The following is an 18,842-nucleotide window of genomic DNA, read 5'->3' as shown; positions in this document are numbered from 1 at the left end:
TTCATCAAAAAGATTCAAAAGGGGAAATTAGTTGGAATCTTTGACTGTTACAGGGCTACGAGTGGTGGGATTTCTCTGCCTTGGATGCTGGGGCTGAATGCCCTTTTACATCTGTGCATCAACTTAAAATTTCCCCCTTCTATAGAGGGTATCTGACCAGCTGAGCATTCCCAGCTTCCATGTGACCACTCAGGTTTGGGTAATGCTCACGTCAGAAACTGTAAATGCCCCAATATAAGGTATAATATTTCACAAAGGCTCTTATGAAAAGTGGGAATGGCCAAAGACAGCCTTGTAAGGAGCTCTCAAAAAAATTGAGAGGTCAGAAAAAAATAATTGTGTGGCAAGAATATAACCTAACATTCAGGACAACTCTTTTAGGTAGAGACTGCTCCAGTCAAATCTGTTACATTGATAAAGGTTCTTCCACTAGCACTCTCACAGGTCAACTCTAAATTTCACCTTGCCCTGTAAAAAGCCTAGAGCACAAGTATGAATAGAGTTACAACAGAAAATCAATTTAAAATACAAAGGCAGTATTAGAGCACTGTTGTGGAGTTCAGCCAAGAGCTTAATGGCTGCAGTGACGAAAGTGCTCTTAAGTGGCTGCTGTGCACAATTTCACACAAGCCTTCTTCCTAATGGGAGGAAGAAAAAGCGAGTGCGTCCAGAGTGTGATAGCCCTTCAGCATGTTGGCCATCCTTGCTGGGTAGCAGGAAACGTAGATGGAGTCCATCTACATATTCTGCCATTCAAAGTTGAACTTTGGAGGGGAGGGAAGGTTTGTTAAATTCTGCATAACTCCTCCCCACAAAAAAGGAGCGTCACAGTTAGTGTAGCAGTCAGTGCAACGCTTTTACAGCCCCTAGTAACCAGGGTTTGTCTCCGGCGCCGTCTGTAAGGAGTTTGCTTGTTCTTCCTATGTCTACTCCAGTTTCTTCCCACTGTTCAAAATGTACTGGGGTTATAGGTGTGAAACTGGGAGGCACAGGCCCGTGGGCTGAAATGGCCTGCTACCACGCTGTATGTCTAAATTAATACTATTAACATTCACCACTTTCAGCAACTTTTTCAACCTTGTCTGCAGCTCCCACAATGCAATGCAATACATCCAGCAAGGTTCCTTTCAATGGTGTTGAGGGATATGGCTGAATTTTTAGACTTCTAAAAAAAAGTTGAGGCGTGGGTCCGCTTTGATCGGGGGTGGGGTCAATGTGGTTGGACGTAATAAGACCATGAGAAATGTTTACTCCCATTTTATCATTCTAAGGATTTAGCAGCATGCTGTGGTGGCAGCATTGCAAATAAAAAGTTTATGGAGATTGATGAGGAGCTCAAGCCCAAAGCGTTGGCAATGTATCTTTACCTTTGCAATATAAAGTACACTCTTTGACCTGCTGAGTTTCTCCAGCATTGTTTTTACTTCAACCAGTGTCTGCAGAATTTCGTGTTTTATTTCTGTCTACTGCAAAACTCTTGTGAAATCTCTACAAGGGATAGCTGGAGAAACCCAGCAGGTCAAGCAGTGTCCTTTATATAGCAACCGCAAAAATATATAACTGACGATTCAGCCTTGAGCCCTTCATTAGGGTATGGGAAAATGTCAGCAGACTTCCAAACAAATAAGTGGGGGGGGGAAGAGGTGGTGTGGTCACAAAGGCAGGAGATGGCTGTTGGAAGAGGGAGGGAACAGCAGAGACCAAGGGGAGGAGGCATGGCTAGGTGAAGGGAGGGAGAACTTGGAAGGGGAGAGGGGGAAGAGGAAAGCAGGTTAGCAGAAACTGCAAAAGTTAATGTCATCTGGCTGAAGAGAGTTTAGACTGAAAAATCAGGTGTTGTTCCTCCAATTTGCGGGTGGGAGAACTGAAATGGTGGGCTATTGTGGTTGGAGCAAAGGTGCTCAGTGAAGCAATCTCCCAATTTGTGCCCAGTCTCTCCGATGTAGAGAAGGCCACCTCTTTAAGGGATGCCCACCCTGAAGTTCTCCCTTTAAAAAGCATACCTCGATTAAGGGGTCAAGCCTGAAACATTAGCTATGTGTCTTTATCTTTGATATATAAACTACGCACACCTGCTGAGCTTCTCCATCGCTGTTTTTACTTCAATCATGGTGTCTGCAGACGGTGTTTTGTAACTTGTTCTGCACAATACTGCCGACACAAAACTATAAATTCCATGACAATAAACGTGATTTTGATTCTACCTGTCCATGCTGCCTAACCCATTAAGTTCCTCCAGCAGGTTATCTGAAATAAAAATGCTGGAACTCTCAAGAGGTCAGGCGAGACCCGTGGAAAAAGTGCCTGAAATCGATGAAGCTTCTTTAACCTGTGCTTGTGTCAACACATCCTCCCCACCCCCCCCAAAACAGTCCTTCCAAGTGAAGTTGTGAATCTGCAGGGGTTTTCTACTGCATCTAGTGTTCTTGTTGTGGTCTCCTCTGCATCTGAGAGACTGGGAGATCACTTTGTTGAGGACCAGACTCTGTCCACTGCAATAGCAGGGACCTCCCTGGCCACCTATTTCAATTCTGCATCCCATTCCCTTGCTGGCATGTCTGTCCACTGCCAGAATGAGACCATCAGCAAATTGGAGGGACAACACGATATCTTCCGCCTAGGCATGCTCCAACCAGAATGCATCAATATCAACTTATCTTGCTTTCCTAAACCAACCCCCCCGTCACCTGTCCCCCAACTCTGCCCCTTTTCAAATAGACAAGATCAATTCTCACCTCTCCCATATCATATCTAATGAACACCTTGTGTTGGTCTGGACTCGTTCCTCTGTCAGCACTGTTTCTATTCTGAGATTTTCTGGTGTTTGGTTATTCCCAGAAGGGATCAGACCCGAGACTTCAGTAAAAAAAAAACAATGCTGGAGAAACAATTCCTGAGCCCTTCATCAAGGTATAAGCTCATACCTTGATAAAAATTGACGAAGGGCTCAAGCCTAAAATGTTATCTTTACTACATAAAGTACAATTTGATCTGCTGAGTCTCCTGCAGGGGCATGTCTGCATTTTGCTCATACCTTGAAGGGCTCAAGCCCAAAACATTTGTTATGTATCCTCTGTTTCAATATTTTTATTGGTTTCATCAAATAAATGTTACATAGTAATAAAAATGGCATTGAAACCTATGTTACATTGAAAAGGTTAAAAAAAAAATCAATCTCCTCCCTTCGAAGGCAACTGGTTGAACAAATAATTCATTACTAATAAGAAAAGTTAAACAATTACAGGCATCAATGTATTCAAACCCAGGTCCCGATCGTTAGTGCCGTAACAGCATCGCACTGACCATCTACTGGATGGCTCCGTGAAATCTCTTCAAAGGATGCCTACCCTGAAGAAGTTTTTTCAAAAAAGCATATCTTGATGAAGGGGCTCAAGCCAGAAACATTAGTTATGCATCTTTATCTTTGCTATATAAAGTACACCGTTGGAACTGCTGAGTTTCCTTGCCTACATACCTTGATGAAGGGCTCAGGGAGGAACTGTTGGTCAGATTTCAATTTATTGTTAGATTACATAGACATACAACCCTGAAATTCCTCATGGGTTTCTCCAGCATTATGTTTTTACTTCAATCTTGGTGTCTGCAGACTTCCATGCTGCAAGACTGTGAAATCTTTTGGAGGCACGCCTACCCTGAAGGTGTTCTCCTTTTCAAAGGCATGCCTTGATAAAGGGTAAGTCTGAAACGTCGTTCACGTGCCGTTGGCTTCGCTCTAAAACGTGCAGGTTGACATGCCGAGTTTCCCCCTACTCCACACACCTCCCATGTGACTGCAGTCTTCCGTGTTTCACCCCAGCTGAGAGGGAGACCCGAGCACGTGGGCCCGCGCCAGCCCGAGCCTTCAGGGACGTCCACGCCCCCTCTTCCATTGGCGCGTGCGCGAGAGCGCGCTCGTGAGCACGGGGAGGGAGGGGGGGAGACGGCGGCAGGAAAGCCGGCGCCATTTTGTGGCGTTGCAGCCAGCGACCGGCGAGGTTAATGAGGAAAAGGCGGGAGGGGCGCCTTCGTCCCCGGCGGGGGACGAAGGCGCCGTCAAAAATATATATTTTTAAAGGAAAAGGCCTCGACTGAAGGCTTCAAAGAGGTTGCTTCAACTGGCACCGCACGTGGAAAGTGCGTTTCACGTACGTGTGAAGGAAGATTGGCGTTATCAATTGATTTGATTTCCACACGGCATCTCCTATGCAAGAGCCGTATTTTCCCCTTAACTTTAAGCCCAACGTGAGTGGAAACGCAGCAGCCCTGGCTCTGGAGGAAGCAGCCAAGCTGGCGGGCCTTGATTGATAGCGCCGCTAGCCTATGATTTGAAGCGCTGGTCGCAGCTCAGCCAATCCGCGAGCAGGACGAGGAAGCAGGAGGCCAGTAACTCAGGCGACCCCGAGCGAGATCTTTACCCGCGTCGGAGCCTCACCCAGAGGCAATCCTCGTTAAATGGTTCGCAAGAATACAAAGGGGAGGTTTACTCGCGCCTTAACAACCATCCCAGACAATCTGGATCGCACCAACCTCCGTAGCGACCGTCCATTGTTATCCCGCTTCAGTGAGATACGTTCGCAAAGGCCTTGGTGACGTCAGAGAAGGCGGGGAGGGTGGGACCGGTGACACTGGAATGAGAGGATCACGTGCACTACAACCTCAGAGGGCGGATGCTGGCTCGGACACGTGACCCAAGTCAGGCTATATTGTGGGGGAAAATGGGAGGTCAAGTTCATAAAACAGATCGGCAGTGTAGCTTTTAAATACTGTCAGACTTGGAAATATTGATTTTTAAGGAGACCTAAATTCATCTCTAGATAAGTATTTGTAAGTTAACACTCAGGTGGGAGGTAGTTCATCTCGTTGGGTGATGTCACACCAACAACCGTGCACTCAACGTTAGCAAATCGGAGGAGATAATTGTGGACTTCAGGGGGACACGAAACATCCTCATTGAGGGTTCAGTGGTGGAGAGGGTCAAGAACTTCAAATTCCTGTGTGTCAAGATATCCAAGGCTCTGTCCTGAGGTCTCCACATTGATGCACCCTTCCCCCCCCCCCACCTATCATCTCCCACCCTCACCCCCTTCCCCTTTTTGTTCAGACATCTCTCATGTTCCCCTACACCGTGATGAAGGGCTCAAGCCCGAAACGTTGGTGATGTATCTTCACCTTTGCTACATGAAGGCACTGTTTGACTTGCTGAGTTTCTACAGCATTTGTGTTTTTTCAATGAGAAAGAAGGCTCGTTTGTGAGGTGTTTGTGGAGATTCAGTATGTCACCAAAGACTCAAAAAAACTTATACAAGTTGTACCATGGAGAGCATTCTGGTTGCATTACTGTCTGGTACTGAAGTGCCAACACTCAGAACAAGTAAAAACTCCAGACTTCAATCCATCAAGGACATCTATAAAAGGCAATATCTTAATAAAGCAGCCTCTATCCTCAGAGACCCCAACTACCCAGGTCATGGCATCTTTACTCTGCTACCATCGTGAAAAATGTGCAAGAGTCTGAAGACAAACAATCAGTGGCACAAGGACAGCTACTTTCCCTCTGCCATCAGATTCCTGAAAGAACAACGAACCACAGACACTGCTTTTACTTTGAGGTTTTCTTGCATTATTTTTATTTATTTGGTAAGGTGGTTTATATAAATGTTTGCCTTGTGAGGCTGTCCAAAACAACAAATTTCATGATGTTCATGACAATAAATACAGATTCTGAGGTGCCACTGTGGGAAATGATGGGAGTTAGTGTGTGAGCTGTGTGATGCTTCTGCAGAATCAGGTTTATTGTCATGAACATGTGTCACAAAATTTGTTGTTTTGTGACAGCAGTACTGTGTATTACAGGTGCAAAAATTCCTATAAATTACATTTCCTTAAATACACTATTTAAAATAAATGATTAGTGCAAAAATGAGATCATGCTTCTAAACATGCTCAATGCATTTTCTCAAGGTTCTCAATACTACCCTAAATACCTGGGGATCAGAAGATCCCAGTAGTAATTTTTACAAGGAAGCTTTGAAACTTTCTGATCATTTGGTAATTTCTTGCATCCTAATGACGTCTCCTGTCTGTGGAAGCGGATGGAACCAGGAGGAGGAGGGGATAAAAATCAGTGGAGGATTGTGTCATGGGTTTGTGAAAGTTGATTTGTGAATTGGAGGGGTGAAGAATGATGGACAGATGAAGAGCATTCTGCTCTCATCCCTCCCTCCAAACTGAGATAAATTTCCTCTAATCCCACCTTGCCTTCACACCCAGCACATCATCCTTTGTCATTTGTGCCAGTTACAATGAGATCCCAGCAGCACATCTACCTTTCTTCACCCCTTTCTGCCTTCCACAGGGACCACTCCTGTGACTCATTTCAATGGCTGTCATTTCTCAAGACTCTTTAACCACCTAGAGTCCCACAGCCATGTTCATTCACTTCTGAAACTTTATGATCAATGTCAAATTGCTGTTAGATTAGTTTTAAATAGAATATTACAAGACAGTACAGGTCAGACCTCGATGTTGTGCTAAGCTATATATTCCTTTAAAAAGATGAAAGCTTTTCTATCTCATTATATCTTGATGAAGGTATTCCATGCCCATCTATGACTACCTACCCTGAGACTACAACTCTCCGACCTGATGCCTCGGCTCCCCACCTTGACACTGCAACTCTCAGCCCTGATATCCCAGAATGTGAATGTGCTGTACTTGAAACCATCAGCCCACAATGGGTATGAGCTTTTGGTTGCAACCGCACGTCCTGAGGTGACTGAAGCAGGCAAGGCTACCGGCCACCATTATCTTAACCTTCTGCAACAGCTCTATCGAGAGCGTCCTGGCCGGCTGCATCATTGTGGTACAGTTGCTGCAGAGAAATGGATTGGAGGCCAATCCACAGCACCATAAGAGTGGCAGAGAGGATCACCGGGGTCTCCTGCTCCCAATATCGATGTGATCTACCTTTGGTAGATTGCCATTATGTAAATAAAAATGAGGACGTTCCTTGAGGGACAGCTCAGCCTCCAATCAGATTCGAAAGGTCCTCATGCGTCGTCGCGAAGCTACAACCAATCGGACGCGAAGGGCGGTTCTTCCGGAGCTGGACAATTCTCCCGGAGCGGGGCAAGGGCTTTTTTGAATTTAACGAAATCAAAAATGGATTCTTGGTACTCAGGTAAAGCGGCGGTGCGCTTTTATTTTGTTTTAAAAAAAATATCTGTTTTCGAAGCAGGTCTCTCTTGAGTCGCGCTTTTCAGAGAAAGCGTTTTGTTTTTACTGTCGGAGATGGTCCCGAATTTCCGCCTCGGTCGCATCATTTTAACGTGTAACCTAACTTGATGGGAGGAGAGAACCCGCCCTGCCTTGTCCTGAGTGGCTGGGATGGTCAGGGCGGTGTGAATGCTGACGCGCCATTGGCCGATCGGCATGACAATCAAACGACTGCGTTCGGTTCGCAGGCCTTGTACGCTTTTTGGCCAAGGGAATTTTTTTCCTTTTTTTTACCCCCCCTCAAAGTTTTCATAAATCGTCGAGAGCGAACATCCTAATTCGAACTGGTTTGCACCGTGAAGCGATCGACCGCGATCTTTTAGGTTGGTTTAAATAACGATCCCAAAATTCTGGCCCTCGGCTGCCTGCCTTTGTTAGGGGTTTCGAAGCGCGCGGAAATGCCGGAGGGATGCGCCGCGACCAGACTCCGCCGGCCTGTTGCCCGGTGGGAGCCCTGCCAGGGAACATTTTGTGAGGGAGAAAGAAAATTAAAGACGCTACAAAATGGCGGCGCAGGCAGCGGCGTGGATGGGCCGGGCCGGGGGCGCGCGCTGGGGGGAAAGCGGGGCGCGCGCCCCCGACGTCAGTCCTGGTGAGCGGAAGCGCTGGGACTGGTTCCCTTGGCTCGACTTCCTGCAGACTTGCCAATTAAATTGTAAGGGGGAAACAGGTGGGTAGGAAGCAGCCCGTAATTGGATGATCTCTTTCACAATGTTGTCATCCATGTGTCTAAAGAATCCCTTCAATGCCCCTAATGTTTCAGTGTCCATCACCCCGGCAAGGATTTCCAGGCATCCATTAAATTCCCCCCCCCCCCCCCTTCCTCCCCCGCCCTTCACTCTGTACAGATGTCCCCTGATGTTTACTATTCCTAGGAAAAGGCACTGGCTGTCCTCCTTACCTATGCCCCTCAGAATCTTATAGACATACCTCTATGAAGTCTCACCTCATCCAAAGAGAAAATTCCAAGCTGTGCTAACCTTATTTTCCATTTTGGGCAACGTCCTGGTTTAAATCTCTCTGTAGCTTCCACGTCCTTCCTGTACTGAACCACTGCTCTTAGAGTGGTCTCACCAGAGATTTGTAGAGTTGCAACTTGACCTCTTGAACTCAATCCCTCTATTGATGAAGCCCCATGTCAGAGAACCATAGTTGATGTTTGGCCCTTCTAGCCTGTGCTGAACTATTTTTTCAGATTCTTCAGGGTTATCTGGGAAACTGGGCTGTGCCAAAGTAGACTTTTGCTTGGGTGGAGAGGGGAGAGAATGTAAGGGCGATTAGTGATTGTTTAGCATTCAGAACGAGAATAGTGGCAGATGGCCACTGTGTGGGTGATGATCAGCTCGAAAGAGCATAGGAGTAGGTGAAGGAGGGAGCTGATGGCCTAAAAAACCAAAGAAAATAATAATATTTATTGTCACACAAATAAGTGCAATGCATATGTGCCAGAAACTTTGACTTGCAGCCAGAGGTACTTGGTTCACAAAATTCCCATAGAGAATGAGATAAATAAATACATAATGATAACAATATAAATTTGTTGTTTCAGTAGTGCAGACCGGTCTTTTTGTGGCATTGATTCTTATGCTTGGGGTAGTAAGGGGAGGTTCAAGAGCCTGATAGCTGTTGGGGAGGAAAAATCCTCTCAAACCTAGAAGTGCAGGAACTCAGGGTTCTTTCTTCCCAAAAGTGAGAAGAGGTTGTGACCAAGGTAATGGGGGTCCTTTATGATCTGTGAACTAACTTGTCTCCTTAAAAGGTATTCGGATCTCTGTGGTGTCCTCTTTAAACAGAACTGGCCATTCCAGCATACAAGTGCCCTTTTTGTGCACACCTGTACATAGAACCATCAAACATTACAACACCGAAACAGGACACTTCAGCTCTCCTAGTCTGTGCCGAACCATTTTTCTGCCTTGCTCCACTCACCTGCACCTAATCCATAGCCCTCTATTCCTATCTTATCCACGTACCTGTCCAAATTCTTCTTAAATGTTAAAATTGAACCCACATTCACTACTTCAGCTGTCAGGTTGTTCCTCACTCCCACCACTCTAAGAAGTTCCCCTAAACTTTTCCCCTTTCACCCTTAACCCCTGTTCTCTGGTTTGTATCTCACCTACCCTCAATGGAAAGAGCCTATCTATATTTACTCTGTCTATCCCCCTCATAATTTTAAGTAGCTCTATCAAATCTCCGCTCATTCTTCTACACTCCAGGGAATAAAGTCCTAACCTGTTTAACCTTTCTCTGCAACTCAGTTTCTGAAGTTCAGACAACAACCAAATAAATCACCTCTGCACTCTTTCTATCTTATTGATATCTTTCCTGTAGTTAGGTGACCAAAACTGCACACATACTCTAAATTTGGTCTCCCTGATGTCTTGTACATCTTTACTATAATGTGAACAAGCTCCCATGATATTATTCAAAAGTCTGACCTAAGTACTTCCTACATGTAGTAGAACTAGTTTTTTCGGTCCACTTTTCGCAATTATTTTTACTAGTTGTGTGCAGTTTTCATGCCATTCATTACAAATTCATGTAGAGGTAGGGTAATTTTATTTTGTATATTTTCCGGCATGGTCAAAGTGGATGTCTGTAAACACAGAATCCATTTGTTACCTGGGGATGACAAAATTGGATTGTATTCTCTTGCATTGTATTATTTGCCATTTTTTAAATTGTTCTCTTGGTTTTTGCCCTTATTGCATTTTTAAAGTAATAGCACATTGAAGTGTCATCAGTGGAATATTGTGGGAAATATTGCAGCTATCTGCTCACATCAATGTATTAATGATCCTAAAATGTGTTACTGCCAGTGAGGACTGCTATTCTTTAAGATGACAACCTGGAATGTTTCCTAACTCGTTAATGGAGTAGATAAGTCTTAAGTTTTAATATCTCAGCTCTCACAGTACAATTTGTTTGGCACTGCGTTGTACAAACTATAGCAGTTGTGCTCAAATCTTTCATTATTAGGCCAGTGCCTCGAAAAGCGATGTAGAACTGATACTACTCTCCCTTTGCATTTATAGTAAAAATGAGAGAGAGATTTTAATGGTTATGTTCAGCTGTGAGGAAGTACTATAAAATCGGAGGAGTAAGTGCTGTTTCCTGCAGCCAAGACTGGGCATCTTAAAGGCAGATTGCTTGCTTGATGCAAGATTCACAGCAATCTCCTTCAGCTTGAAGGTCAACTGGATATCTTTACCTTCTGTGGACACTGCAAGACTGGCTGGGTTCCTCCAGCATTTCTGTGCATTTTTACTACAATCATAGCATCTACAGACTTTTGTGCTTCTATCCAGAAGGTAGTATCTTGCGGATTATTACCTCAGTTGTGCATTTAGTTTTGACCAGAGATATGTGGTGGGGAGGGAGGAAAAGTATTGCATTTCCTCGATTTGTGGTTTATGAAAGGTGGAGGCAATGCATCAAAATTGTGTGCAGCATTTCATTTCCATGATTGTGTCTACTCACACTCATATGTAAACATTCCTAACTTTTGGTGGATAAACCAATTTAAAAAGTAGACACCTGTTGGTAGCAAGTTTACCTATTTATTCCAAATAGTTGATTGAAATGGCAGTCAGGTAATGTGTTGAACATGTAGTAATATGTAGTCAGCAAAGAGATGTTGAAAAATATTAACAGTAATTCTGTTCAATTTCAAGGTACTTCAGTCATTTTTGAGACTGTGCTGTACTGAGGAAAATCATAAAGCTGAAAGAGTTCATTGGACTATTTGAATCCGGGTGCAGTCATAACCCATAGGTTAGGAATGGGCTGGGTTGATTAAACAGTTATTGGGACCTTGTATGTTGATATGCATGTGAACTCTGATCAATGGTACTTGCTACCTATACGGTGGCATGGTTAGCCTAGCAGTTAGTGCAACATAATTACAGCGCCAATAACGGTTCGAATCCGATGCTGTCTAGAAAATCCAGGAAGGGTGGGGAATGCGACCATGGCACAGTGGTACAGTTGTTCAGTTAAGATGATAAAAAGAATGTAGTGGGAATTACGTTACATTCATGGAGATGAGCTCTGCTTTTTGCAGCCTAACTTGGGGAGCTGCTTGATGCCAATCTTCTTGTATTTGAAGCAGATGTGTATGATAAGTAACAACACAGCAGTTGGATTTATTTCCATTTTCAACGTTAACACATTTGGGAGAAAATTAAACAAGTAACTAAAAAAGAAATAGGTATTTTAACCAGGAGAGACTTCAATGTTGGCAAATGTGTAAAATTGGCAAAAGAAGTTTGGAGGAAGTAAATATGGATGCATTTAGGATTTTTTTTAAATTAAATGTCATAAAAGTAACTGGGAAATATGGTTAATTAATGTTCTTTTAGTAAACAATTCTGCAGGGGAAAACTCATTGCACTATTCTAATTTTATATTTCTGCAAGGTGCACACAAATCATTTTAGAAACTGATGTAGTAAAGAATATTTGATAAATCATAATATGATTAAGCATTTTGGTTTTAGATAATCAGATGCTTCAGAAAGTATTTGATATGTTGTTATGGGGTTGAAGTTAGCATCACATGGATAGAGGACTGATCAAAAGATAGTGGAAAAAAAATGTTGTTTACTGTTACTAGCAGATCTGTGTATTAGTCTCGGACTTTCAGCTGCATGAAATTTTCATTAACGATTTGGATGAGCATACATTTTTTAAAAATATTTTTTATTTTTCGCACTGAACCATATCAACCAAAATATGTACAAATGTTTCTCATTAAATATACACAGTGGCATTTTCTCCCTTTTATCCCCCCCTACCCACCCTCCCCCTTCCCTCCCCCTCCAAAATCAATACATATTCAACATATACAAGACAATGAAAATATTACACAATGTCATCACACAATGAAAAATAAATAAGAAAAATGTGTCATCTACTTTTACACGCTGGATCAAGTCATTTTGTCATTTTAGGGGGTGCAGGTCCAAGGCAAGCCCTCTCTGTTATGTTCCATGTATGGTTCCCAAATTTGTTCAAATGATGTGACTTTATTTTTTAAATTGTATGTTATTTTTTCCAATGGAATACATTTATTCATTTCCATGTACCATTGCTGTATTCTCAGGCTGTCTTCCATTTTCCAAGTTGGCATTATACATTTTTTTGCCTCAGCAAAGGCTATCATAATGAATCTTTTTGCACCTTATCCAATTTGAGGCCTAATTCCTTACTTCTTATGTTTCTTAGAAGAAAGATCTCTGGATTTTTTGGTATGTTATTTTTTGTGATTTTATTTAATATCTGATTTAGATCTTCCCAAAACATTTTCACTTTCGTACATCCCCAAATTGTATGTACTGTTGTTCCCATTTCCTTCTTACAGCGAAAACATCTATCTGATAATGTTGGATCCCATTCTTTTAACTTTTGAGGGGTGATATATAACCTGTGTAACCAATTATACTGTATCATGTGTAACCTTGTGTTTATTATATTCTTCATAGTTCCAGAACATAACTTTTCCATGTTTCATTTTTTATCTTTATGTTTAAATCCTTTTCCCTCCTTTGTTTAGGTTTATAGCTTATTTCATCATTTTCCTTATCTTGCAGCTTAATGTACATGTTCGTTATAAATCTTTTAATTATTGTGTCTGTAATCACATATTCAAAGCTGCTTCCTTCAGGTAATCTCAGTCTGTTTCCCAATTTATCCTTTAAATAAGCTTTCAGTTGATGATATGCAAACATTGTACCATGAGTTATTCCATATTTGTACTTCAACTGTTCAAATGTTAATAAATTATTTCCCAAAAAAACAATTTTCTATTCTTTTGATTTTCCCATTCTCTAAAGGAAAGGTTATCTATTGTAAAAGGAATAAGTGGGTTTTGTGTCAATAACAATTTTGGTATTTGGTAATTCGTTTTTTCCTTTCTAAGTTGATCTTCTTCCTGGTCTTCTTCCCATATATTAAGTAAATAATGCAATACTGGTGAGTTTTTATATTGCACCAGCTTTTCATCCCAATTATAAAATATATGTTCCGGTACCTTCTCCCCTGTTTTATCTAGTTCTATCTTAGTCCAGTATGGTTTTTCCCTTGTCTGGTAAAAATCTGATAAATACCTTAATTGTGCTGCTCTAATAATTTTTAAAGTTTGGTAACTGCAAACCACCTTGGTTGGACCATTCTGTTAATTTTCCCCCCCTTCCACAAGAATCTCCTTATTATTCTCTTTAGTTCATTAAAGAATTTCTCTGTTAAGGGAATTGGCAACGATTGAAATAAGTATTGTATCCTTGGGAAGACATTCATTTTAATGCAATTTACCCTCCCTATCGACATTAGCAGTAATTCTTTCCAATGTTCTAAGTCTTCCTGAAATTTCTTTATTGGCTCATAATTTAGTTTGTATAGGTGGCTTAACCTAATACCTAATACCTAGGTATTGGATTGCTTGTGTTTGCCATTTAAATGGTAATTCTTTTTAAAATTCTATATAATCCGCGTTACTCATTGGCATCACTTCACTTTTATTTGTGTTGATCTTGTACCCCAATATTTCTCCATACTCCTTCAATTTCTTGTGTAATTCTTTTATTGATATTTCTGGTTCTGTTATCCCTTTTATTTTATTTTCTGTTCTTATCAGTTCTGCCAATGGTTCTATTGCTAAAGCGAACAATGAGGGAGATAATGGACATCCTTGTCTAGTTGAACAACTTAATTTAAATTGGCTCGATACATATCCATTTACTGTTACCTTTGCCAATGGTCCATTATATAATGCTTTAATCCAACTAATATATTTTTCTGGTAGATTGAATCTCTGTAATACTTTAAATAAATAATTCCATTCTACTCAGTCAAAGGCTTTTTCTGCGTCTAAAGCAACAGCCACTGTTGACTTCTTATTTCCTTGAACTGCATGAATTAGATTAGTCAGTTTGCAGACATTATCTGCTGTTCGTCTTTTCTTAATAAATCCAGTTTGATCTTGTTTCACTATTTTTGGTACACAATCGGCCAATCTGTATGCTAATAATTTTGGTATTGTCTTATAATCTGAATTGGGTAGAGATATTGGTCAATATGATGCTGGTGTTAATGGATCCTTCCCCGTCTTTGGTATTACTATCATTATTGCTGTCTTACATGAATCTGGCAAGATTTGTGTCTCTTCTGTCTGGTTCATTACTTCCAGGAGAGGAGGAATTAATAACTCTAAATGTTTAATAGAATTCTATTGGGAATCCATCCTCTCCAGGCGTTTTATTGTTTGGCAGTTTTTTTAATATATCCTGTACTTCCTCTATTTCAAATGGTTTTATCAGTTTGTTTTGTTTCTCTTCTTGCAATTTCAGCAATTCAATTTTAGTCAAAAACTCTTCTATTTTATCATCTTTCATCTCGTTCTCAATTTGGTATAATTGTTCATAAAATTCCTTAAAGTTCTCATTAATCTCTATTGCGTTATATGTAATTTGTTTGTCCTTTTTCCTTGATGCCAATACAGTTCTTTTAGCTTGTTCTGTTTCAAGTTGCCAGGCTAATATTTTGTGTATTTTTTTTTCTCCCAGTTCGTAATACTTTTGCTTTATTTTCATTATGTTCTTCTCCACCTTGTATGTTTGTAATGTTTCGTATTTTATTTTTTTTGTCTGCCAATTCTCTCCTTTTCGTTATATCATCCCTTTTTACTAGTTCCTTTTCTATACTTACTGTCTCCCTTTCCAACTGCTCTACTTCCCGATTGTAGTCCTTTTTCATCTTAGTTGCATAACTTATTATCTGCCCTCTAATGAAGGCTTTCATTGCATCCCATAATATAAATTAGTCTTTCTCTGATTCCATATTTATTTCAAAATAAGTTTTAATTTGGCGTTCAATAAACTTTCTAAATTCCTGCCTTTTAAGTAGGATGGAGTTTAACCTCAATCTATATGTTCTTCGTGGGATGTCCTCCAGTTCTATTTCTAATAACAGGGGTGAATGATCAGATGTTATTCTAGCTTTATATTCAGTTTTCCTAACTCTCCCTTGAATATGGGCCGACAACAAAAACCTATCAATCCTTGTGTATGTTTTATGCCTACTTGAATAATATGAGTATTCCCTCTCTCTTGGGTGCTGCCTCCTCCATATATCCATAAGTTTCAATTCCTGCATTGATTTAATCATAAATTTGGCCACTTTATTCTTTTTACTTGTCTTTTGTCCAGTTTAATCCAACATTGGATCCAAATTAAGGTTAAAATCCCCTCCTATCAATACATTTCCTTGTGTATCTACAATCTTCAAAAAAATATCCTGCATAAACTTGATCCTCCTCATTAGGTGCATATATATTGAGCAAATTCCAAAATTCTGAATATATCTGACACTTTATCATTACATACCTCCCTGCTAGATCTATTATTTCCTCCTCTATTTTGATTGGTACGTTTTTATTAATTAATATATCTACCCCTCTAGCTTTTGAATTATATGATGCTGCCGCTACATGTCCTACCCAGTCTCTCTTTAATTTGTTATGTTCCACTTCAGTTAGATGCATTTCCTGCACAAATGCTGTATCTATTTTTTTCTTTTTTCAGTAAATTTAATAGCCTCTTCCTTTTAATTTGGTTATGTATTCCATTAATGTTTATAGTCATATATTTCAACGTGGCCATCTCATATCCTGTTTACACCTCATTTCCGCTTCTTCAACACCACCATTCCCCTTTTCCCCATTTTCATCTCTCAGTTTTCCCTTTTTAAACTCAATGTATGACAACACATTTAAAACATAAAACACTCCCAACAACCCCTCATCCAATATTACCTTAACCCCAAATACACCCCCCCTCTTTGAGTTGCCCCTTATCCCTTGCAAGCCAAACACAACTCCCCTTTCCATTTGGATTGCGATCCTGCTCGCAAGCGTCAGCTGACTTCACAGTGACAGTTATTTTCTCCCCCCCCACAACCCCCTCAGAAAACACTTTTTCATATATAACAAAGTTCTTCCTTTTTTTTCCCCTTACTTCCTTCTTTCCCTTCTCTTTCCCTTTAGTTCTTTACATATACATTGTTTTTACATCATTTTATATATACTTTATCGCCGTTCTTATTACATCTTTTCATCTCTCCTTCTGTCCTGCAAGCGATCTGCAAATTCTTGTGCTTCCTCTGGATCCGAGAACAGTCTGTTTTGGTCCTTGGGAAAAATATTTTAAGTACAGGTGGATGTCTTAACATGAATTTATAACCTTTTTTCCATAGGATCGATTTCGCTGTATTAAACTCCTTCCTCTTTTTTAAGAGTTCAAAACTTTTGACTGGGTAAAAAAATATTTTTTGACCCTTGTATTCCAATGGTTTATTGTCTTCTCTAATTTTATTCCTTGTCCGCTCCAGTATAATTTCTTCTTGTCGTATATCTCAAAAATTTTGCTAAGATGGATCTTGGTTTTTGATGTGTCTGTGGTTTTGGAGCTAGTGTTCTGTGAGCCCTTTCTATTTCCATTCCTTCCTGCATTTCTGTCGTTCCCAGGACCTTTGGGATCTATTAAATTCCTTCATATCTGTGCCATCTTCACCCTCTTTCAGGCCCACTATTTTTGTTGTTTTGCCTATTATAATTTTCCAACATATCAATTTTCTGAGATAACAACTCTTGTGTCTCTTTAATTTTTTTGTCACTTTCTTCCAATTTTCCTCTTAAGTCGTTTACTTCCATTTCTACACCTGTTTCACATTTTTCCACATTTTCTACTCTTTTCCCTATTTCTGTCATGACTAGTTCTAATCTTTACATTTTTTCTTCTGTTCTTTTCATTTTTCTTTTAATTGCACTAAATTCTTAGATTCTTTTAATGCTCTCATTTGTTCTTCAAAAAAAGCTTTATCTATATTCTGTCCACCTGTTTTACCTTCTATTTCTCTGTGAAGATCTTGGTCTTCTTCTTCCTCTTCTTCTGTGTCTGTATCTGTGTTTGTGTCTTCTTCTCTTCTTTGTATCTGTATCTCTGATTTTCCTGATGAGTTGCTTGTCTCATTTTGTCAGGTCTCTTCTTGCTTGGCCTCTCGCTGTTGGTCCTCTCCTTCTGAGCTGCTCATCTGTCGAGCCTCCTGCTGCTGCTCCTCTTGCTGTTCACCCCGTCGACTTTCTTTCTCGCCTAGTACCTCACTCCCTATCCTTCCGCTTTCCTCATCTTCCAGCTGAGGGCCCTGGTGTCGGGCGTCCCTCAGCTGGTCGCGCCGTGGTTGCCTGCTCCTCAGCTGAGCCCCCCTCCCGTCGGTGTTTTCCTTTCCCTTCGATTGTGCACTGCTCATGCGCGACTCCTCGCGCATGGGCAGTTGCGCACTTTTGTTTGGCTCAGCAAGCCATTTTGCAGTCCACTGATCGGGGGGGGGGGTGGGGGGGTTGCGACTCCACAGGGCCGACACCAACCTTGGAGAATGGGCAGTCTTCGCCACTAAGACTCCCTGTTCCTTCGTGCAGGTAAGGCCTTCTCCTTTCTTTTCTTTTTTTCCCGTTGTTTTCACTTTTTAGGTGCCATCTTCTTTCTCTTTACATCTTTTATTTCTTATATTTTATATTTATTGAACTTTGTCTTTTCTTGACTTTTTTTCTTCTTTTCTGGAGACGGCTGGTTTTACCCTACTGGCCACTACTCCATCACGTGAGATGAGCATACATGTTTGAATGCTGTTTAACCTGATAAGGAAGTTGACCATGCTGGGTCTAAACACCTTCCACTGCAATTGGATTCTCAATTTCCTATCTGGGAGGATGTCAGGCAGTCCAGATCAGTAACAGCACCTCCAAAATCTTCACACTGAGCATGGGGGAGCCCCAGGGCTGCGTGCTTAGACCACTGCTGTTCACTCTGCTGACACATGACTTGCAGCTAAACACACCTTGAACCACATCATCATTCACTGATGACGGGACCATGGTGGGCCTGATCAATAAGAATGATGAGTCAGTGTACAGAGATGAGGTTCAGTTGCTAAAGGACTGGTGCACAGCCAATATAACCATATAACCACTTACAGCACAGAACAGGCCAGTTTGGCCCTACTAGTCCATGCCGTAGCAAATCCCCACCCTCCTAGTCCCACTGACCAGCACCCGGCTCATACCCCTCTAGTCCCCTCCTATCCATGTAACGATCCAGTCTTTCCTTAAATGTAACCAAATATAACTATATACTGGAGTTAAACAAGAAAGTCTGCTGATGCTGGGGTCAAGTGTGACACACAGATGGGCTGGAGAAACTCAGCAGATCAACTTGCGCAACTGCCCAATAACCTGCATCTGAACATTAAAAATACAAAAGAAATGTTTGTTGATATCAGGAAGGGTGGTGGGGTGGGGGGGGGGGGGGGCAGGGAGACCACACTTCACTCTGCTAACTATTGACAGCTCCACCGTTGAGGTCGTTAAGAGGATCAAGTTCCTTGGAGTGCACTTGGCAGAGAATCTCACCTGGTCCTTAACACTAGTTCCACAGCCAAGAAAGCCCAGCAGCACCTCTTCTTCCTGCGAAGGCTGAGGAAAGTTCAGTTCCCATCATCTATTCTCACTACATT

The 18,842-nt window shown here is 41.5% G+C and overlaps 2 protein-coding genes across 4 annotated transcripts in view; one reads left to right on the top strand and one right to left on the bottom strand.

Annotated features, from left to right (window-relative positions):
- Positions 1-4,630, bottom strand: part of LOC138758416 (A-kinase anchor protein 8-like) — a 30,040-nt gene extending 25,410 nt beyond the window's left edge. For both annotated transcript variants that reach the window (XM_069927299.1, XM_069927300.1), the window contains exon 1: positions 4,528-4,630. In XM_069927299.1, the coding sequence (XP_069783400.1) occupies positions 4,528-4,546 (19 nt within the window). In that variant the 5' untranslated portion in view covers positions 4,547-4,630. The remainder of the gene's footprint in view (positions 1-4,527) is intronic.
- A 2,442-nt stretch (positions 4,631-7,072) lies between these two features.
- The window catches only part of LOC138758415 (A-kinase anchor protein 8-like), a 38,868-nt gene continuing 27,098 nt past the window's right edge, over positions 7,073-18,842 (top strand). For both annotated transcript variants that reach the window (XM_069927297.1, XM_069927296.1), the window contains exon 1: positions 7,073-7,180. In XM_069927297.1, coding sequence (XP_069783398.1) covers positions 7,162-7,180 — 19 coding nt within the window. In that variant the 5' untranslated portion in view covers positions 7,073-7,161. The remainder of the gene's footprint in view (positions 7,181-18,842) is intronic.

The sequence above is a fragment of the Narcine bancroftii genome, chromosome 3, assembly GCF_036971445.1.
Source record: "Narcine bancroftii isolate sNarBan1 chromosome 3, sNarBan1.hap1, whole genome shotgun sequence".
In the NCBI taxonomy this organism is placed as follows: Eukaryota; Metazoa; Chordata; class Chondrichthyes; order Torpediniformes; family Narcinidae; genus Narcine; species Narcine bancroftii.
The sequence above is the reverse complement of the archived record's forward strand: the minus strand, read 5'-3'. Positions and strand labels throughout refer to the sequence as shown.